The 24,070-nt window shown below is 36.8% G+C and overlaps 1 protein-coding gene across 3 annotated transcripts in view; it reads left to right on the top strand.

Annotated features, from left to right (window-relative positions):
• The first annotated feature begins 1,435 nt into the window (after positions 1-1,435).
• The window catches only part of Dcaf10 (DDB1 and CUL4 associated factor 10), a 59,090-nt gene continuing 36,455 nt past the window's right edge, over positions 1,436-24,070 (top strand). Inside the window, exons 1-2 of one of the 3 annotated variants that reach the window (XM_074051413.1) lie at positions 1,441-2,234; positions 19,677-19,790. In XM_074051413.1, coding sequence (XP_073907514.1) covers positions 1,687-2,234; positions 19,677-19,790 — 662 coding nt within the window. In that variant the 5' untranslated portion in view covers positions 1,441-1,686. Of the gene's footprint in view, positions 2,235-18,660; positions 19,390-19,676; positions 19,791-24,070 lie in introns of those variants that run through there. The other 2 variants (XM_074051415.1, XM_074051414.1) reach the window with 2 other exon arrangements.

Here is a 24,070-nt window from a genome sequence, read left to right as displayed (position 1 = left end):
CTCACTATCTATATGATAGAGTTACACGCAAACCTACAAAATGCTTTTGCTCCAATTTGGTTTTTCCAGATTCTCTAAATTGTCAGTGAACAATTTTTAATCAGCTTTGGTGCTTATGATATGCTAATTTTGAATCCCCTGAACTGTGATAATCTGAGTATCTTGAGCCATCACAAAACTCATTGCAGTGCTGGTGGAGTGGCTCAAGTGGTAGAGAGCAAGAGGCCCTGAGTTCAAACTTCAGAACCTTGGGGAAAACAAAAACAAACAACAACAATATAAAACCTCATTGCAGAGCTCATTTTTTAATTGGAATGATACCTCAAATACCTTGGAACATGTAACTTTAAAATTCAAGTTAATTTTATTTATTTAAAAAGGTAATCATATTAGTAAGTGTGTCATAGTCAAGATTTTGCAGACCATAAAATTCTGTCCATAACTGGGGTGGGGTGGGGGGCAAAGGCCTCTGCTTTTGCAAATACTTTTTTAAGTATTTGTTGCAACCAGAAGTTGGCGGTGACTAGGCACATTATTTGTTAAACATAAAACAGACCTCTAACCCTTCTGCTCTCTGGGGGCAGCATGATAAATATCTCAAGTATAATAACTGCCTTGCTCTTCTAACCTAGGACATTTGCTTCTTGCACTTTTTAAAGTCAGATCATGAACAGAAAAAAAAAATCTTTCAGATCTATCCTCAAAGGGTAGATTTCCCTCCAGATTTACCACCATTGTCACCAAATGTGAGCTTCCTACATGTCTCTTGATCAAAGCCTAGAAAATTTGTCAGTTCTTATATCTGCCTTTCCTTGTAACTCAAAGTTTCCTTTGTTGAAGACTCTGCTTCCATCCCCAAGAACCCCCCAGGTCCTGTAAACAGTTTTCTGCAAACAAGTCCTGTGTGTTCATCTTCAGCAGTAGTGAGGATGCCTCACTTCTGTCATGGCTTCCATGCCCCACCTGTCAGATCTAGTAATAAGCAGAACCGACTGTGGGTTCTGCCCCTTGGGTTGATTTGATTCAGGTCTCTAGCTCCCCTCAGTTTACTCCTAGCTGGATCTGTGCTCCTTCTTGCGGGGAGGATGGCTCTGGCCTTGATAAAAACTTGACCTACTGACCAGTGGCTGGGAGTTAGGCAGGTATCCAAGGCACCCGCTTAGTTCTATGCACTATGAGGAACGGAGCTTCCCTCCACCCTTTCTGGGATTGAACCCGGGGCTGTGCGCTCTCTACCACTTGAGCTCCAGTCTCGGACCGGGGCTTTCAAAATGCAGACGTCCTTAACTTAAGTACTTAGACTTCCAGAATGAGAGGGCGGTGTGCCAACTACTTACTATGTGTGACCTGCACGTAATGCGGTAATCCTTCTCCTACCCCATCTCAGTCATAGGATGACTGGTCAGGCCCACAGCCACCGCTCACTGACAGCTACAGGTCGCCTCTCACCCGCCATACAGCTAGCTAGTCGCTCTTGACCTCGGTCCTCCGTGGCCGTGGAGCCCGCAATCCGGCGGTGTCTCCGCTTTCAGGTCCCCGGCGGAGGGCAGACGAGCGGCGGCGCAGGTTTCCCAGCCGGCGGGCTTAGGACGCCACACCCGGAAGTGGCGGCTGAAGCGGGAGCCTAAGCTGAGGTGTAGGCCCGGGGAACCGCAGCCCGGACTGGTGGGCCGGGGGGCTTTGGTCATGTTTCCCTTCTGGCCCCGTAGCCCCGACGGGGACCTTACGGCTGGGTCTGAGGAGCCGGGGCCCCAGGGTGAGCAGGCGGCCGCGTCCGGGCCGCCCTCTCCGGCTTCCCCGCCTGCGCCTCCACAGCCCCGGGCTGATGCGGCCCCTCCCCCGCTGGCCGCCCGGAGCCCTCGCCGTCCCGGCGCCCCCGTGCTGTCCCCAGCCGCGCGCGCGGGCGAGGTGGCGTCGGCGGGAACTCTCGAGTCGGCTGCTTCCCCCCAGGGACATCCGTCGCCGCCATCCCCCCCGCGCCGGAGGCCGGGACCGGACTGCAAGGCCGGGAGCAGGGGCCGACAAGACCCGAGTGCAGGCCTGGGCGGTCCTGGCGCCAGACTATTCGGGTGGTTGAGAGAGCGCAGCCTGGGCCGCGGGCTGTTCGTGGACCCGGCGAGGGACAATTTCCGCACGATGACCAACCTCTATGGCTCCATCCATCCCGCGGACTCGGTGTACCTTAGCACCCGCACGCACGGGGCCGTCTTCAATCTCGAGTACTCGCCCGATGGGTAAGCGCGGCCCCTTGGAGGGCGGGACCCGCTGGCGTCGCCTCTGCTGCCCGCCTGGCCCGGCCTCCAGGCCCCTGATCCCTTCAGGGACGCATCTGCCCCAAACTGTCAAGAGCCACCCAGCAGGTCTATCAGTCAGCCCAGAGCGAGGGCTTTGTGGCACACAGTAGGCGCTCATTAAATGCATTTTCAATAAATGCCCATTCTTTGGTTTTCATCCTAGTGTTGCTTTTCTCTCATCTAAGCTGGTGTCAAGGGTAGGGAGAGCCCAGTGCCTGAGTCTGCCCGAGAGGAGGCAAGTGTGCATTCATCTGCTCGAGAACGATGCTAACACAACTGCAGAGGGGAGCTTCTCATGATTTAGGACATTATGAAGTTCCCAGGCTAGATTACAATGCTTCTTTTAAGTGTTTCCAGCCTTTTTTTTTTTTTTTTTTTTTTTTTTTGCTGATTAGACATTTAGTGTTTGTTTCTTAGGGAACTTTCAAAATAATATCCGGAATATATTTAAAACTGGGTCTTGTGAGTACACAAGTTTAACAACAAAGGAGAAAATGCACATAATCCACCTTGTGATGACATAGTTAACATGATTCTTACCATATCAAGGCTTCTGGGTTGGTAGTATTTGTTTAGTTCTCATTCATTCCCCCTTTCAGCGAAATGTTCCTTGAATACTTCCTATGTTGCGAATTCAGGGATAATAATGGTGAGCCAGACTAGCTAATGGCGCTACTTTCATTGGGTTTGGGACCTATTGAGTTTCGGACCTATCGGCTCAACTAGATATTAGTCATACTAAATAATGTATGTTTACAAATTGAGATAAAGGCTGAAGCCTCTTGGACTAGGGTGCGTTTGATGTTTCCCTGGGGAAGTGACACTTGAACCTAGATCAGGAAAGTTAGTAGGAGATAAATGAGTCAAGATAGTGTTATAGAGGGGGGTAGAAGTATTTCAGATGGAAACTGGTATGTCCAAGGATCTAGGAACCGACATGGTGGCCCATGCCTGTAATCCTAGCTACTGTGGAGGGAGAGAGAAAAGGATTGTAGTTGGAGGTCAATGCAGACAAAAAGATACCCAGACAATCTTAGCAAACAAACTGGGTGCAGTGGTACATGCCTGTAAATCCTAGCTATTCAGTAGTGATGCAAGGCCATCTGGGCAAATGCAGGAGACCCTCTCTGAAAACAAATTAAAGCAAAAATGACTGGAGGTGTGGCTCAAATGGTAGAGCACTTGCCTAGCAAGTTGGAGGTCCTGGGTTCAAAACTCAATACCACCTACCTCCCTCCGGCTCCTCCCAGAAAAAGAAAGAAAAAAGGACCTGTGGGAGGAAAGACATGTGTCATGTTAGGGATGTTGAAAAGTGAAGCACATTTTTTTTTTCTGAAGAAAGACCTAGAATGTGCCAAGGAAGGAGTAAAGGAACAAAATTAGGAATTACTATGAATAGGTAAACCTATCTCATTTCACTGATGCAAATGCTTCTTCCTAATTATACCTGTTGTTAGGATCTCTGGAATTTCACCTTATAATAGTTGGATGGAGCTTATAGCAGTAGATCTCCTGAATAAGGCAGAAAAGTTTGATGAGAGGAGAAACTTTTTTTGAAGCTTATTCATAGAACCTTCTCTCTTCCCTCCTTTCTTCCAAGCACTGAGAGTCTGTTCCTCTTTATATCTCAGCTGCTCATTCCCATCCTCCTACCAATACTTTCAGGACTTTTAAGAAGAAGCTGTGACTACTCCTTGAAGGTGGAATTTTAGATAGAGAATGGTAATGGTAGAATGAATTATGAAAATTGAATTCAAATTGCCAGGGTTACTAAAGAGAGGGGTATACTACTCATAGTTTTTACTTGAATCTACTGCATTTTCCCAGAAACATGTTTTTAAAAGGTGGTTAGGTACTCTGATTCTTAAAATGATTCAGGAATTTTTTGTTATGTAATATATGCTCGTGGAAAACTGAAGTAATAAATGAACTAAACATCATTTATGATCCAAGATTAAGTGTATTCCAAGGAAACTTTTTGTTTGTGTAGGCTTATTTTAATATAAACACATAATAATGATGTGTAGGTTGCTTTTTTTATATTATGAACTACTTGTGTTAATTAATGTATTTCTTCAACATTATTTAAAATTTTTCATTACTTTAAATAAAAATTCTATGAACATATATTTTAGATATATGTCCTTTGGTTAAATCCCTAGAATGAGTCAAAGATTAGATTTTTGATACATATTGCTAAATTGCTTTCTGTGAAGATTATACCAATTCTTGTTCCTATCAAACATGTGTGGAAGTGCCTGTCTCCCCAAACCCTTGCCAACACTGCAAAGTGAAAATAATTCAGTGTCTTTTTCAGTATTCTTACTTTATCTACTAGTATGTCCAACATTTGCATAGGAGGTAAAGTAATGTTACAGACAGATCACATATTTGTATTAGTGGAGATAATCTGTCATATCTTGCAGTTGTATTTGTGTTAAGTCAGCTTGCAAAGTAGGATTAGCACTATCACAAGGACTTCTCAATACAGAGAAAGAGGAAAAACACAGAATGCAAGAATTAAATTTGTGATTTTTTTTTTTGTTTGTTTTTTGTTTTCTTGCAGGGGGATTAAACCCAGGGCCTTGCACTTGCTACATAAGTGCTCTACCGCTGAGGTACATTCCCAGTCCCTAAATTTATGGTGATAAAGACCAAATTCTAAGGAGTTTGGTACTAAAAGAGAAATGATAGGATATATGGACTAGAAGGTAATTTCCAAAGAATTCCAAAAATGTTTTAAGTGATAGCAAAATTGTCAAAATAAATATGTTATCTCCTAAGATGACATTGTGAAAAATTTCATAATGTTATTAAGTTATATGCTGTCCTCTGTGAGAACACACTAGGCAAGGGAAAATTAGAATATTGGAAAATAGAAGTGAAGTAATTATCCAGAATGCAGACCAGAGAAACTCAGAGATTGAAAATGCAAAGGAAATTTAGTAGCATAGAACACAGAAAGAAAAAGCCATATATTTATTTAGTCAGGCTTCCTGAAGAAAATGATATAGGTAATGGAAAGAGGGGAGGGGAAAGAACCTGTTTGAAGAGATAATAACTGAGAACTTTGCAGAATTGACAAAAGGCACCAAGCCATGATTTAAGAAGCCCAACAAACCCTCCCTATACATACTGTAAAACTGCAGGAAAAAAAAACCCACATAACATAGTAAATGATAAGAGGGAAAAAGACCTTAGAGGAGTAACTATTTTAGCCAATTAGTCATCAATAATAGTGTAAAAAAAAGAAAAGAAAATGGTGGTGATTATTTTCCTTATTCTGAGAAAAATCCTCAACCTAGATATTTATATCCCACAGATTTTTTTGTTCTTGTCAAGAGCAAAGATGAAATAGAAACATGTTCAGACAGACTCAAGTTGAGTGAGTTTGCCAGCAGACCATCAATAAAGGAATTAAGTTCAGAGAGAAGGAAAGTGTTTTCAAATGGCAGGTCTGAGATGCCAGAAGAAGCTAAGGGCAAAGAAAGTATTATGTAAAACTAAATTAAATAACACGTCTGTGCCGGGTGTTAGTGGCTCATACCTGTAATTCTAGCTACTTGGAAGGCTGATACGGGGAGAATCATGGTTTGAGGCCAGCTTGGGCACATAGTTTGTGAGACTCCCTATCTCCAAAATAATTAGAGCAGAATAGTCTGGATGTGTGGCTCAAGTTGTAGTGTGTCTGCTTTGCAAATGGGAAGCCCTGCGTTCAAACCCCTATCCTACCAAAAAAAAAAAAAAATCAATAATGTGTTTGGGATTAATAAAGTTGGAAATAAAATAGAAAGCAGCAATAGCATATATATATAAAATGAGAGGATATTGTAAGTTCCTTTTTTTAAGGAAGAATTATATATTTATATTATGATATATTAACTGTAATAAGTATGCATACTAAAATTTTCAAGGTGCCAAAAAAAGAATGTATAATTCATAGACTTGTAGAAAATGTATGGAATAAGGAATAAAGTTCCAAAAGAAAGTATAGGAAGGTGAATAAAAAGGGCTGGTGGTGTAGTTCAGTGGTAGAGAGCACTTGCCTAGCATTTGCACACACACGCACAAATGTATAATAAATAGAAAGCACAAAGCATAGCTGAAAATAAATCCAAATATTACTAGTTACAATATAAAGGTATTAGATGTTCTAATTAAGAGACAAAGATTACCTGGGCATAGTGGTACATACCTGTAGTCCCAGTTAACTCAGGAGGCTGAGGCAGAAGGATCTCGAGCCCATGAGTTTAAGACTGACATGGGCAACATAATGAGGCCCTAGCTCTAAAAATAAAAAGATAAACATTGTTCAATTACCAGGAAAAACAGTAAAAGGATATAGAAAGATACATCAGACACATTCTAAAGAAAACTGGTAAACTATACTAATAAGAGAATAAAGTAGGCATCAAGAGAAAATAATCACTAGAGATAGAAGGCCACATCATGATGATGATAACTCAGTTCACCTGGAAGCGTGAATGGGCATGTGTCTATGGATTTAAGTGAATCTGACCCTGAATGAATCTTAGATTTAAAATATAAGCATTAAGATTTAAGAGTTCAAAGAGAAAACAGGTAAATTTACCTTTATAGGGAAAGATTTTAATGCACATTTTAGTGTACCTCATTTATCATGCAGGCACAAACATAAGAAGGACATACAAGATATGAACATCATTTAAAATGTTTCTTTAAGCCAGGCGCCAGTGGCTCACACCTGTAATCCTACCTACTTGGGAGACTGAGATCTGGAGGGTCATGTTTCCAAGCCAGCCCCGGCAAAAAATTTCGCAAGACTCCATCTCAACTGAAAAAATTAGGTGTGGTGGCACACATCTGACATGCAACAGTAGGAAGCCTAAAAGTAGGAGCAAAGAGAGCTGGCAGTGTGGCTAAAGCAGTAGAAGTTGTACCTCGCAAGCATGAAACCCTGAGTTCAAACCTCAGTACCACCAAAAAAAAAAAATCTTTCTTGAAAGGGCTGGATTCTGGCCTGATACTAAGCTAGTATACACTGATTCAACTGTACCAGTTCTTAAAATACTGATATATGTCATAGAGGTTATATAATTATTTCCCCAAGCCTGTTAAATGTCATCCTAATTCTTTAGCACCTTCTCTGGGACTTCACCAAGTAACCCATTATATAGCAATTAAAGAGTTAAGAACTACCAGAGCATAAGGCTGTCAACAACATCTCCCTGGAGAACTGTAGACCCTCATATGTTACAATTGCCCCTCACCCATGCCTGGCACCCTCTCCTACTCACAGCAGATGAATGAGGCCTGTGGGAATGGTTTATGAATGAATATGGATAAATATATCCATAAACTCCTAGCCTGCAAATCCCTAATTTTTTTCATTTTGTTGATTTTCAAAGTGGGAGGTAAGTTTCACAACTTAGGGGGGTAAGTTTGTCAAAACTCACTGAATCCCTGTCCACTATAAGCATTAATAGCTCTCATTTTACTAATAAATGATAACCAAAATAAATCTTTTTCTGTGTGACAGGTGCATTTGTTTAGGGGAACAGAGGAGCATAAAGGTCGTTAAATATGAAGGACTTGTACCCTGGCTTATGTGCTTAACTGCCTGTATTATGTTACCTCTCATCTGGGCTGACAGATTAGTTTTGATGTAATCAAATCTGATACATTGGTTGTGGCAATACAATTAAATAATATTGAATATATAAAATTACAGCAAACATTGAAGGGCTAAAAAAATTTAATATGTTTACTGGTTACTTCAGCAAAAGCTACAAAGAGGATTAAGCCCCATGAATCCTGTTTATGTGAAAAGTGATTTTTTTTACTTACCATGACTACAAATTACTTAATGACTGTCATTTTAATGTAAAAATTCTACAAGGTCTTTATGTAATATCCTATGTTGATTCATGGTTCAGATAAGGGAATCTAGGTCAAATAAGATTATGGTTACAGTTTCCTAAAGTTAATAAGTGCTTGGAAATTACTAGAATAATTTGATGAATCAATTAAACTAATATCAGTTGGTAAGTATTTTATAATCTATGTAGTTTAGTTTATTTAGAAAATAAGCTATTCTGTGTTAGTTTATATTACTACTGATTGTTTAACCTTTTTGAATACCACACTTAAAGCAAGGATGACATAGCTACTACACTTTTTTCAAACAAACAAGGAACATTTACAATTATGTAATTGTACATTTTCAGTTATAAGGCCATAAGTTTTAAGATTTGTATAATACAGAGTAGTTTCTTACCGCAGTGTGATTGCTAAAAATGAATATAAAATGATAAGTTTAAACTGTCATGTGTTTTCAAGAAACATACAAATAATTCCTAGCCTGGTGTGGTGGCACATACCTATAATCCCAACACCCAGAAGAGGATCTCAAGTTCAAGGCCAGTTTGGGCTACATAACAAGACCCTGTCTTCAAAAGCCAAAATAGATAACAACAAACTAAAAATAAATTCCTGAGTCAAAGAAGAAATGATTATTGAAATTAGAAATTTTTACAGCTAAATTTAAATAAAACACAATTCAAAATTTATGGTATACAAATAAAACAGAATTTAGTTGGAAAATTATTGTCTTTAGTAAACTAGAAAAGAGTTCAGGGAAAATGAATGAGCTAGGCATCCATCTCAAGAAAGAGTAACAAAGTTATTTGCAAATATATCTGAAAAAAGCAGAAGGAAATAGAATTTAAAAAAAAAATTGGCTTCTGAAAAGACTTATAAAACCAAAAATACTTAAGACATTGATCAAGAAGATATATAAACTATATTCAGAGTGAAAAGGGGAACATAACTTTAGATGCAAGAGGTAGAAATTATAGCTTTCCAATAGCAGTAGATAAGGTGGTTTGGAACAACTCTCCAACTAAGAAAAATCAGAAGAGTTAGAGAAAATATATCTTTAATGTAAGATAAAAAGCTTTCAGGGATTTGAGAATTACCAGAGCTCAGGGTCAAGATCTGCAAAACAGGGAAGCTAGAGATGTGAGCCCAGCATTTGAAGTCACTTTTCTCTGAGAACCACCTATCAATTCCAGAAGCAGTAGCAAAGAGACTGAATAGAGTTTCCAGTGAACTCATGGTATAGGATAAATGGAATGAAAAGAAGTATAATTTAGGATCTGATAAGGATATGGCTTTATGGGATGAAACCCAATAAAAATATACCGTAGCACTAAGAATGAAGTAGGAATAGACAGTCTTCTTAGGGACTAGAGGCCAACTTCAAATCATTTTCACTCCCTTTGAAGATTAAGAAGATCTCAGATACCATAGTTAAATGTGAAAAGATAGTATCATTCAATGCTTTAAATTATCTCTGTAAGTAGTTCATGTACAGTGATGAGTATTCAATAAGTAACCAGGCATACAAAGAGGTTACTTACTTGAAAACCCAACAGAATTAACATGCCACAGAAATACACTCCTAGGAAATTCTGACATTTAAACTATATTTAACATGTTCAAGGAATTAAAAGACAAATAGAAAAAGTTAGCAATTACAGTAACAAAAACTCATTGAATGATTTAACAATAGACTTGACATAGCTGAAGGATTTGTTAGCTTGAGAATAGATTTTAAAAACACTCAGAATAATGCTCAGATTCACTTATATATAATATGGGCTATATATTATATATCTATAATTCATAGTGAAAAGATCAATGTAAATATAAATAGAATTTCAGAAGAAGGTGGAAAAGAGAATGGGGATGAAACAGTATTTGAAGAGATGATGGCTAAGAATTTAAACACTTGACAAATGACATCATAGAGTCAAGAAGGACTATAAATCCTAAGTAAGAGAAAGACAAAGGAATACTTAGGTATAAAAGTAAAGCTGCAAAAAAAACAAAACGTGAACAAAGACAAAGGTGTAGGCTGGTGCTATGCCACTAGAGCCACACCTTCAACCCCAGATGGATTACTTTTCTCCCCCTCTTTTTTGGAGGTACTAGGAATTGAACTCTGGGCTTTGCACTTGCTGGACAGGAACTCCACCACTGGAGCCATGTCTCCAGCCCATAACAGATTACTTTCAAAGGAGGCACACAAAAAAACCTAAATTCACAACAGAAACAATGGAAGTCAGAGGTAATACATGAAGTATCTTCAAAGTGCTTATAGAAAATAATTGCCTAGCAAGGATTTGTATATCTAAATCCATTAAGAATAAAAATAAATTTTCAGACATAAATTTTAAAATAATTCATCACTATTAGGCCTACAATTCTTTGGGTGAAAGAAGAATTAGATGGAGGACCCAATGTGCAGGAAGGAATGAAAAGAACAGAAAAAATAAATAGGCAAAGCTTGGTGCTGGTGACTCACACTTGTAATTGTAGTTACTTGGGGTGGCTGAAGTGAGGAGGATCATGGTTCTAGGCCAGCCTGAGCAAAAAGTTTGGTGGAACCCCATCTCAAGAGAAAAAAATCTGCTCATTCCAGCTCACACCTGCCATCTCAGCAAGCAAGAAACCTAAAATCGGCAGTCTAGGCCAGCCTGGGCAAGAAGCATGATCCTATCTCCAAAGTAACCACAAAAAAAGGGCTTGAGGCTCGGCTCAAGTGGTAGATCCCCTGCCTAGGAAGCACAAAGTCCTAAGTTCAAACTCTGGTACTGCCAATAAATAAATAAATATACAAGTAAATTAAAATTCTTATTAACTTATGAAATAGAAATTGTTAGTGGAATTAATGTGCCTCAAAAATTGAATAATAGGATGGGATAAAGGGAGTTCAAATATGTTAAATTTCTTACATCATTGAGGAAGTGACAAAACTAATAATTTATACTTCACTTTACAAAGTTGATGCATCTTGTAAGATCTTTAAATACCCACTAACTTGTAAAAGAATGTGTAGTTGACATACTAAATAATATGGGGGTATGAATAGTAAAAATCAGTTTTAAAAGCAAGAAAGGAGATGAATTGAGACTTGCAACAGACAACAAATGGAAAACAGATAATCAGATGATAGAATTAAACCCAAAGATGACTAATAATTACACAGAAATCAATTATGACAAAGATTGTTGGTTAGATATTTATTTATTGGTGCTGAGGATCAAATCTTGGCCATGCTAGTCAAATGCTCCACTATTGAGCTGCGTCTGTAGCCCTGGTTAGATTTTTTTGTTGTTGTTGTATAAGTGTTTATATGGCTGAAATGTAAAGACATAGAAAGTTTAAAAGAATATCTGGGCATACTATTGCTGGCATTAACTAAATGAAAGATGATATGGTACATTAATCTCAGACAACAAAAAAAGCAAATCTCATACAATTTCCAAGTATTCAAATTGAGCAGATTATGTTCTTCAATGAGAGTATAGTTAAACTAGAGACAAATAGCTAGATTAAGTCTTTGTGTTTGGAAATAACCCTTTTAAATAAACTGTGGGTCAAAGAAGAAATCACAGAATAAGTTATAAAATATGAAATTAAGTGGTAAAATGCTGTATATCAGAAATTGTACAATTGTAGCTAAGGGGCTATATAGCCCTAAATACACATACTAGAAAGGGAGAAAGGCTTTAAAAGCCACTAACCACGTAAGCATCCAGATCAAGAAGTTTGAAATAGGACAGGAGATTATACCCAAAGGGGAAAAAGTAAAGATCAGAGTACAATTTAACCACTCTGTAAAATTATTTGTTAACTGTCTGATAAATGATCAAATGTGTACCCTATAATTTAATTTTACCCCTAGCGTAAATCTGATAAAATGCATACATAAGTGTATTGCAGTACATATAAAATAATTTAGCCTGGAAGAGTGGCTCAAGTGGTAGAGCACCTGTAGTTTTATTTATGATTCAAAGGAACACAAATGTCCACCAAGAATAGAATGTAAGTAAATGTAGTGTTTTTAAACATTCAGTAATGAGAATGCAAGAACTGCAGCAACCACAAGAATGAACCTCACAAAATATAATGTGAAAAATAAGCCAGCCATAAAAGAATTCATATGCTATTGTTCTATGAAACTTTTAAAAAGACAATATTAGAAGTTAGAATGTTGGCTACCTTTGGGGAATAGGGGGACTCATGATTAAAAAGCAGCAGAAAGGGACTTCTGGAATACTGATAATATTTATTATATTATATGGCCTAGATGATGTGTTCTGTAATTTACTGTAATATATCCTTATGATTTGTGCTTTGTGGATATATTTTATACTTTAAAAACAGAAACAGAAGATACTGTGAAGAACCCTAGGCCAGTAAAGTTTTAAGCTTCAGTGAAACAGGGTAATTCCTAGGAAAGTAGAAATTATCAAAACTGACTAATAAAAAATTAGAAAGCCCAAATAATGCCATAATCACTAAAAATCATCTATAGTTAGATATCTTTTCTTAACTAATAACTATATAATGTTGTTTTGTCTAAACAAACAGTTGCAGTTGGTTTTATAGACAAGTTATACCAGATTTACAATAAGTTAATAATTTCAGTGCACACAAAGTATCCTCTGTATGAAATAACAAGAACTGGTCTTCAACTCATTTGATGATGTTAGCATAAGTTTTATACCAAAATCTCATAAGAAGCTGTGCACAGAACTCATACCTGTAATCCTGGCTATGTGGAAGATGGAGTTTGGGAGGACTAAGTTTCAAGGTGAGCTCAGGGAAAAAGTTTACCAGACCCCCATCTCAACCAATAAAAATCTGGGGGTACTAGTACGCACCTGTCATCTCAGCTACTAGTGGGAACATAAATAGGAAGAATGCAGTCCAGGCCAGCCAAGGCATAAATGTGAAACCTTATTCAAAAAATAAAGAAAAAAGGGATGTGTTATGGTTCAAGTGATAGAGCACCTGCCTAGTCAGGGGATGAGGCTCTGAGTTCAACCCCAGAACCACCAAAAAAACAAACCAACAACAAAAAAACCTGGCAAGAACAGTGTAAGAAAGCAAAATGACTATGCAATCTCACTGAAGAACATAGATGAAAAAATCCTAAGCAAAATACTAATCAACTGAACAAAGGGTGATTTGAAATTTGAAAATAAATTACTATAAATCATGTCATTACATAGTAAGGAAAAATACAGGAATATCAATAAATGCTGGAAACGTTTTGAATAATTAAACGTGTTTTCATTTTTTAAAAAAAGTAGCTTAGTAGAACTGAAGTAGAAGAGAACTTCCTAATCCAGTAATAGGAGTCTACCAAAAATAAAACATCCTTATAGAAAATATTGTTTTTAATGGTGAAATATTGAATGTATTCTTAAAGCTCAGAAATAAGATAAGAGTGCCTGATATTACCACTTCTATTCAACATTGTTCTGAAACTAGCCACTGTAGCAAGGAAAAAAGATGATACGATTGTTGACAAAGAAAACCTAAAACAATCTAAAGGCAACATTGAAATATCAAGATTGATGACTAAATAACTAATATTAAAAATAGGTTACATTTCTGTACACCAGTAATAAGCACAGCAAAATTTTAAATATGTTGGGGCTGACAGAATGACTCAAGTGCATGTCTGGCAACCAAGAGGTCCTGAGTTCAAACCCAACATGACAAAAAAAAAAAAAGGTTGGAAGAGTGGCTCAAGTGGTAAGAGCACCTGCCTAGCAAGTGTGAGACCCTGAGTTCAAACTCCAGTACTGCCAAAAAAAAAAATTTTTTTAAATGTGTTTACAAAAACATTCCCAAAATGTCAAGTAGCCAGGAATAAGTGTAACAAAATAGATATGACCCATATGGGAAAAGACTTACTATAAAATTTAGTTGAGAATTACAGAAGATTTCAATAAGTCAAGAATATACCATGTTTATGGATTGGAAGACTCATTTTATTTTTGAGTCAGTCTTGCTATGTTGTCCAGGTTAGGCTAGCTTTGAACTCTCAGTACTTGTTTCAGCCTCCCAGGTGCTAGAATTACAGGTGTGATGCTACAAGATGTCAGTTCTACCCATACTTATCTATAGATTGAATACAGTGTCAAAATCCACAGCATGATTTTGAATGTGTATGCATAATTTGAAAATTTGATTCTAAGTTCATAAGGATGGACAAATGTCCAAGAACTGCTAAGACTCTTGCTAAGAATGTCTTTTATGTATGGGAAGGAAGGCATATTATGACTATATGGGATGATTCAATATTGTGTGATATAAGTATTATCCAATTAATCTGTAAAGTCACTGAATCTCATTAAAAATCTCAACAGGAGTTTTTGTAGGACATTTTTTTAGTAGGAGCTGACAGCCTATATATAAAATTCATTTAAAAAATGTTTATAAAGCAGTGAAGAGGTCTTGCTTTGCCATATAGCAAATGCACTGTAAACCTTTTAGAAAGTAAGATAGTGTGGTGTTGCATAGAATACAATATAGAATCCTAAACAAAACTTAAATATGATAAAAATGCCATTACAAAACCATGAGAAGAGTAGGCTTTGATATTGGAACAAATTTTATCCATTAAAAAGTTACATATAATGGAGGTGAAACTTAAGCAATAGAACACCACCTTGCAAGCATGAAGCCCTAAATTCAAACCCCAGTCCCACCAAAGGGGGGGAAAGAAAAGAAAAGCTATATATCACGTTGTCTTAGCTATCAGATCAACAGTGTTTCATATAAGGAACCCTCACTTTAGGTGATAATAGCCATAAAGCAAAAGACTAGTAATGCTGGCAATTGGAATATGCCAAAGAGAAGCAAAAAGTCCATCCTTTTTAAATATAAAAATATAATCAGATTATATAATAATAACTATCAATTTTATAGATCTCTTGTTTAAAGTGTTTAAGAGCCTCCCAGAATCATTGATTCACTTATGCACAAGAAAGAGAAAAGGCCACTCCTCAGCTCTTCTGACTAAAAAAGATAAAGTGGCTATTATATATCTCCTGCAGTTATACATATTAATTTGAATATTTTTACTCGTGATGAAACTAGTATACAAATCAGTCTCAGTTCATTTTCTGTTGCTGTGACTGAATACCACAGACTGGGTAATTTCTGAAGAATAGAGTTCTATTTAGCTCATGGTTCTGAAGACTGCAAAGTCCAAAAGCATTGTCCTGGCATCTTGTGAGAGCCTTCTTGCTGCATTATGACATGGCAGAGGGTGAGGCAGAACAAACGTCAAAAAGAGCTCACTTTCATAACAAAGCCACTTCCACAATAACCCATTAGTCTTTACTCCTTAAGTGGAGTAAGCCCATTATGAGAGCAGAGCCCATATAAGCCAGACACCTTCTAGAGGTTCCTACTTAACACTAGGGCTTTGGGGATCAGCACATGAAATTTGGTAAACACTTTGAAACCACAGCAAAATCCTTCAGATAATATTCATCTTTAAAGCCCAAATATCTAAAAAAAATGATTTATGCTGATTCCTTGAAAGGACATAAATAAATGAAGATTTCAATTTCCATCTCCCACTTTATCTAAAAAGTTGGTTCTGAATAGACAGTTGGGCTATTTAAAATTCTATTTTATGTATCATCTTGTACAAAATTCCTTTAAGCTAGGCTCATGTAATCCCAGTACTTGGTAGGTAGAGGCAGGAGGATTATGAGTTCAAGGCCAGCCTAGGCTGTGTAGCAAGACCGTGTCTCAAAAAACAAGCAAAACAAAAATTCTGTTTGTTATTGGTACTATAAAATTAGGAAGACCTGAAGTTTCAAAGACTCGGTGTTTCATTGGCTAAATCTGAATTTGAAAGAACAATACCCACAGAAAAGTAAGCCTTAAAAGACAATAGATTTTCACAAATCAAAATGAGCTTAATAAAAGGTTTATAAAAATAAAAGTTTGCAATGAGGAAGGCCTGAAACTACACAAAACTAAAAAACATAAAGGAAAAGATTTATAAGCTTGACTATATCTAATAGGCCTGGTACATTGAAGTCAGACTTTTTTTTGGTACATTTTATAGCTGCTGGTGAAGAAATAGGTAATTTGATTATATATTATTTCCCTATGCCTTAGTTTTCCCATACACATGTTTGTTTACAACTAGCTTTTCTCATTTAAAAATATGTTTTCTAATTCTTTCATAGCCATAGAAAGCTACCCCCTTTTAAAATTTCTGAATAGTCCCTCATCCATGGATTCTTTTTTTTTTGTAGTACTGGGGTTTGAAATCAGAGCCTACACCTTGAGTCACTCCACCAGCCCTTTTTTGTGATAAGGTTCTTCGAGATAGGGTCTCATGAACTATTTGCCCGAGCTGGCTTCAAACCTCGATCCTCCTGATCTCGGCCTCCTGAGTAGCTAGGCGTGAGCCAATGGCACCCAGTTTATGGTTGCCTTTTTCAAGGTTTCAGTTATCCAAAGTCAACCATAATCCATAAAGATTAAATGACAAATTCCAGAAATAAACAACTGATTAGTTTTAAATGTCACACCATTTTGTATAGTTTGATGAAATCTCCCATCATCTCACTTTGTCCACTCAGGACATGAATCCATAGTTAGACACTATGCACCTGTCAGTCACTTTAAGCTGTCTTATAGCTATCAGATCAACTCATGGTTTCACAGGGCTCACATTTAGGTTGCCCTTATTTTAGGTAATAATAGTCACATAGCACAAGAGTAGTGATGCTAGCAATTGGTATATGGCAAAGAGAAGCAAAAAGTTCATCCTTAACACAAGAACCCACGAATAGCCAAGGCAATACTCAGTCAAAAGAACAATGCTGGAGGTATCACGATACCTGACTTCAAACTATATTACAAAGCAGTAACAATAAAAACAGCATGGTACTGGCACAAAAACAGACATGAAGACCAGTGGAACGGAATAGAGGACCCAGATATGAAGCCACACAACTATAACCAACTTGTCTTTGACAAGGGTGCTAAAAATATATGATGGAGAAATAGCAGCCTCTTCAACAAAAACTGTGGGAAAACTGGTTAGCAGTCTGCAAAAAACTGAAACTAGATCCATGTATATCACCCTATACCAATATTAACTCAAAATGGATCAAGGATCTTAATATCAGACCCCAAACTGTAAAGTTGATACAGGAAAGAGTAGGAAATACTCTGGAATTAGTAGGTATAGGTGAGAACTTTCGCAATGGAACCCCAGCATCACAGCAACTAAGAAATAGCATAGATAAATGGGACTTCATAAAACTAAAAAGCTTCTGCTCAACAAAAGAAATGGTCTCTAAACCGAAGAGAACACCCACAGAGTGGGAGAAAATATTTGCCAGCTACACATCAGACAAAGGACTGATAACCAGAATATATGGGGAACTTAACTAAATTCTCCCCAAACTAATGAACCAATAAAGAAATGGGCAAGTGAACTAAACAGAACTTTCTCAAAAGAAGAAATTCAAATGGCCAAAAAACACATAAAAAAATGCTCACCATCTCTAGCAATAAAGGATATACAAATTAAAACCACACTAAGATTCCACCTCACCCCTGTTAGAATAGCCATCATTAGCAACACCACTAACAACAGGTGTTGGTGAGGATGCTGGGGGAAAAGGAACCCTCTTACACTGTTGATGGGAATGTAAACTAGTACAACCACTCTGGAAAAAAATTTGGAGGCTACTTAAAAAGCTAAACATTGATCTACCATTTGATCCAGCAGTACCACTCTTGGGGATATACCCAAAAGACTGTGACACAGGTTACTCCAGAGGCACCTGCACACCCGTGTTTATTGCAGTACTATTCACAATAGCCAAGTTATGGAAACAGCCAAGATGCCCCACTACTGAAGAATGGATCAAGAAAATGTGGTATCTATACACAGTGGAATTTTATACAGCCATGAAGAAGAACGAAATGTTATCATTCGCTGGTAAATGGATGGAATTGGAGAACATCATTCTGAGTGAGGTTAGCCTGGCCCAAAAGACCAAAAATCATATGTTCTCCCTCATATGCGGACATTAGATCAAGGGCAAACACAACAAGGGGATTGAACTTTGATCACAAGATAAAAGCGAGTGCACACAAGGGAGATGTGAGGATAGGTAAGACACCTAAAAAATTAGCTAGCATTTGTTGCCTGTAACGCAGAGAAACTAAAGCATATACCTTAAAAGCAACTGAGGCCAATAGGAGAAGGGGACCAGGAACTAGAGAAAAGTAGATGAAAAAGAATTAACCTAGAAGGTAACACCCACGCACAGGAAATCAATGTGAGTCAACTCCCCATATAGCTATCCTTATCTCAACTAGCAAAAACCCTTGTTCCTTCCTATTAATGCTTATACTCTGTCTTCAACAAAATTAGAGATAAGGGCAAAATTGTTTCTGCCAGGTATCGAGGGGGTGGGGGGGTTGAGGGAAGGGGTAGAGTGGGTGGTAAGGGAGGGGGTGGGGGCGGGGGGGAGAAATGACCCAAGCATTGTATGCACATATGAATAATAAAAAAATAAAAATTAAAAAAAAAAGTTCATCCTTCAAGTGAAAATATGAAAGTTCTGTACTTAATAAAGGAAAAAAAGTGATATGCTGAGGTTGCTAAGATCTGCAATACAGTAAGATAGTTTGAGAGAGACAATATTTACATAACTCATTACATTTTATAAATGTTAATAGTAATGACTTAATTTCCAACTGTGTCTGATTTATAAATTGAACATATCATAGTTATATAGACAAGGAAAAAACCAGTCTGTATAGAGTTCCATATTATTTGGCATTTCAGGCATCTGCTGGAAATCTTGGGACATACCTCCTATGAGTTATGTTCTATGATTTATATAATTGGTCATTCCCTCTTCCATGCATATTTAGGTTTCTTTCAATTTCTCCTACAGTGAAGCTTATCTTTATGTTTCTTTGTATTTATGAAGTTACTTTTCTTAATTAAATTCACAGAAAATACTGCCAAGTCAAAAGGTATGCATGTTTAAAATTTTAATAGGTACTTTAGACGTGCTCTCCAAACATAAGCTGTACCAGTTAATAATATGTATGAGAAAGAGTATCATTTCCTAGTTTGGGGCGTTTTGCTTGTTTGTTTTCTTTTCTTTGTTTTTTACTCTGTTTTTCAGATAGGGTGTTTGCACTTTTTCCTTGGGCCTGCCTTGGACCAACACTTCCATTATAGCTGGGATTACAGGTGTGAACCACCACAACCTACTTTTCTTTGAGATAAGATCTTTTGCATTTTGCCTGGGATGGCCTTGACCTTTGATCCTCTTATGTCTACTTCCCAAGGAGCCGGGATTACAGGCATGTACCACTGTGCCTGGCTCTATTACCTAGTATTCCTACCAACAGTGGATAGTATTTGCTACTAACATAAAACCATGGGCAAAAGTTTTTTTCATCTACTCTTTATGTAATTATAAATAAATTAGAGAATGCTAGAAAACTAAGCAAGAGAAATGTGTTATTTGCTTTCAGGTCAGTGCTAACAGTTGCTTGTGAACAGACTGAAGTTCTGCTTTTTGACCCTATATCTTCAAAGCACATAAAAACACTTTCTGAAGCTCATGAAGACTGTGTAAATAATATCAGGTGAGTGCAATAGTGAAAAGGTGAACTTTCAAAACAGTGAACTTTTTTATTATAATGCAAAATATTTTGTTTTGGAAGTTAGTGAAATTATGTCTTGCCTTATCCAGTAGTGCTAAATGACCCACATAAGTGAATTGTGATTCTAATTCCTTATAAAACTTACTATAATTATAAAATTTACTGCTAACCTTTTTGATTAGAATCTTTTTGAAATAAATTATTCATTTCCATATGATTTTTCTTTCCTCTTTGTATATCAAGGCCATCATTATGAACCTCAGCCATGTATTGTACTGGTCCTTTTGTTTAACATTTCTCACCACTGTATCCATCACTCCCAGTCCAGAACATTCAAAGGAAAACACATAAGCTTTGAGAACTTCCTTGTAGCATTGTTAGAAGCTCCTTAAATTCTCAATATTATGTGGGATGTAAATTATAATTGAGCAATTTGGTGGATTAATATGCAATCATTAAAATGATGCTTGTAGAGACTACATAGCAAATGCTTGGGATAATATGGTTAAACATGATAAAATATACAGATAAGAATGATGCAGAAGAAAAAGATTAAAAGGAACTGTTTTTAAATGTTAACAGTAATTTAGTTAGAATGGGTAGATTATCATTAACTTTCTGTTTTCTAACCTTTGTGCAATAAGATTGTGTTAGTTTTATAATTAGTACTTTTAATGTTCTGAAAAAAGAAATGTGAAAATTTCTTCTAGACCAAGTCCATACTGAGTTTTGATATAACCCCTTTGCTTACATAGCACAAAAAATATAGCCAGGTTCTGAAACAGTGTAAATATCTATGTGGACAAAAAAAGAACCACAGACACATGGAGCACAGGCCCACTGGCTTTTTCATCAGCACTGACATGTAGTAGTTGTAATCCTATCAGGTAAAAGGATTAAAAAATGCTCAAGTGTTTCATGTGAGGCAAAAATGAGAGCCAGAATCAGTTCATGAAACCCAGGGTTTATTGAAATGTCTGTCTCATTTATGAAAGGCTTAAATAGAAAAAAAGCTATTAACTACCTGGGGCTGTAGGTTTTAGTTGATAAAAACACAGCCTTCATCAAGAATTGATGAAGCCACTTGCTGAGTCAGTGACTGAAAGTATATGTGTGATATTTCCAATATTATTGTGAAACTGGAGCCCTGAAGTGTCTGGGGCCTGATTGTGACCTGGGGACCCAGATGGCCAACCAGAGGCAACTCTAAAACCATTAAATAGGATCAAGAGAGAAGAAAAAAGTAAAAAAAAAAACCTTTTTCTACTTGAACCTATAACCAAAATTTATGAATATGTCTAATATTAATGTAACAAAACAATCACTAGACCTGGCTTCATGGTACACATGGTAATACCAATACTTGGGAGGCAGAGGCAGATGGATCGCAAGTTCAAGGCAAGCCTGGGCTTCACAGTGAGTTCAAGGCCAGACTGAGCTACCTAGCAAGACCCTGTCTCAAAAAAACAAGGACGGGGGGTGTAGCTCGGTGGTAGAGCACTTGTCTAGCATGCACAAGACCCTGGGTTCAACTCCCAGCACTGAAAAAAAAAAAACAAACCAGAAACATTAGAACAAACATTTTCTTTGGATGGAATTAATTTTATGGACTACTCCAACAAAGATCTTACTTTAAAAAATAAATTATTTATTTTTTTTTGACTAGGTAATACATGCACGTGGTACAAAATTCAAAGGTACAAAAGGGTAAACAGTGAAAAGTAAGTCTGTTTCCACCTCTGTCGCCTAGCCACCCAGTTTCCCTCCCCAGAGGCAACCACTGTTACTAATTTTGTGCTATCCTTTCTGAGATAGTTTATGCATAAACAAGCATATATATACACACACATAGACACATGTACACTTTTATATAAATGGTAGCATTCTACACATACCATGTGCCTGGCCTTTTTCACTAACATATGTAAAGATCATTCCCTTTTCATATCCATGAGCTTATTTTTTTAACGGTGCATAGTATTCCATTGATTGGGAAAAACATTTAAGCATTTTTAGAATGCTCAAAAAAATAAATTAAGGGATATTCACCAATTAAAGAGCTGCAGATTATAAAAAAGGTGAAACAAAAACAGATTAATGTAGTAAAGATCCAACTAGAACATGTGGAAGTTAAAAATGTAGTTGGTATATAAAAAACTTGTAAAGAATAGGAGAAGATTGGGAGTATCGCTTAGTGATAGAGTGCTTGCTTAGTATGTGCAGGGCCCTGGGTTTGATCCCCAGTGTCATTGGGGAAAACAAAAATAGAAGGTTTGGAGCTGAAAGGGGTGTGTCCTGATTTTAGAACTGAGAGTGTAGAATAGAGGTAGAGCAAGTTCTTAGAGTGTGTGAGGCCCTGGGTTCAATCCCCAGCACCAAAATAAGAAATAAAAATAAAATCAACTTGATGAATGAGTCAAACCTTTCTCTTTACCACTGATAAATGAATTGTTGAGGTGGAAAATAGTACTAAAAACTCACTCAGAACACATACATGCACAATAAAAGTGTTAAAAATATGAATAGTATATTGAAATGTGCCAGTTAACTAGTTGAAAGACTATAATATATATAAAGAAAATGCAGAAATTGGTGGAAAGCTAATTTTATAATGGCTTAGAATTTTTAGCCCTGAAGGAGGGCCAGTTAATTTTAGAGTGTCAAGCAGGTTAAAGATAAATCCATATTTAGACAGGTTGAAGGAAATCTAGAATGTCAAAAGATCAAGAGAAAAATCTTGAAAAGCCACTAAAATTCGACATCAGATTACATCCAGAGGTACAATAATTAAACTAACAAAATGCTTCTCATCAGTAACAGTTGATACCAGGAGAAAATGGAATAATAGTAATATATTTGCAATCACATGAATATTATTATTATTGTTGGTAAAACAGTGTTCAGTACCACATTATATTCAGGTAAATTATTAATCCAAATTGAATTTTAATTAGGGAAAATGTTAAATGTTGTTATTAATAGTGCAAGCACATAATTTAGAGGTGTTTGGGGTGGGGAGTACATTTAAGACAAAGTTAAAAATAATTCTGTAAGCTAGAAAGAGTGGCATGGGCTTGTAGTCCCAGCGACTCAGGAATCTGACAGGTGAGGAATTATTGAAACTCCAGAATCTGAGGCCAGCCAGGACAACATAACAAGACCTCATCTCAAAACAAACAGGACTGGGGATGTAGCTCAGTAGTACAGTGCCTATCACAGGCAAGGCCCTGGGTTCAAGCCCCAATACTGCAAAAAATAAAAATAAGCCTCTAGATTAATACTATCCAATATAAATTTAATGCTAGCCATATCTGTAATTTTAAATTCTGTTTAAAAAAGACAAAATTAATATAATGTATCTTACTGCCAAGTGTGGTGGTACATGACTGTAATCCCATCATTTAGGAGGCTGAGGCAGGAAGATCACAAGTTCAGGATAGCACAGGCTATGTAGCAAGATCTTGTCTCAAAAAAGAATGTATTTTATTTCACCTAGTATGTCCAAAATATTATCATTTGAACATGTAATCAGTATGAAAAATATCAAGATATTTTACTTTCATGTTCTCATTCTGTCTTTAAAATCCAGTGCGTATTTTATACTGAGAGCACATAACAGTTCTTTCTGTCCACATATCCAGTATTCAAAAGTCACAATGGCTACCAAATTAGACAGTGGCAACAAGTAGGTTGAAAGTATGAGGGAATTTTGTTCAATGGGAGGGTATATAAATATTAAGGCCCACATCATGTTTAGGAGAAAAATAGAAATATTAAGCAATTTTGGAAGCTTTTATATAGTGCATAAGTAAATATCTACAATGAAAAGAACCTAAAAAGATACTAAAATCATGGAAATGTAATTTATAGCTTTTAAAACATAAGAAAGAGGGAAAACTTGATCAGATCAGTAGAAGATAGGAAAGCTTTAAAAAGTTTTAAGAATTTATAGCAAAGGAAAGGGATAATAAACAGAACACATGAAATAAAAAGGATTCCAAATGTGAGTAGTTCACAGTAAATATAAATGAATGAATGGATATTTTTTATTAAAAGGCACAGAGAGCTGGAGCTGGAGCTCAAGTGGTAGAGGGCCCATCTAGCAAGCAGGAGGCTGCTCGATTCGATCTCCAGTACTGCAAAAAGAAAAGAATAGGAAAGGAAGAAGAAGAAGAAGAAGAAAAAGAAAAAAAAAAAAAAAAACCACAGTTTTTTTTTTTTTTTTTTTTTACCAAAAATAAAACTAATAAAAAAATAAGTAA

Source organism: Castor canadensis, chromosome 13, assembly GCF_047511655.1.
Source record: "Castor canadensis chromosome 13, mCasCan1.hap1v2, whole genome shotgun sequence".
NCBI lineage: Eukaryota > Metazoa > Chordata > Mammalia > Rodentia > Castoridae > Castor > Castor canadensis.
Note: the sequence above shows the minus strand (reverse complement) of the source record. Positions and strands in the feature narration are given on the sequence as shown.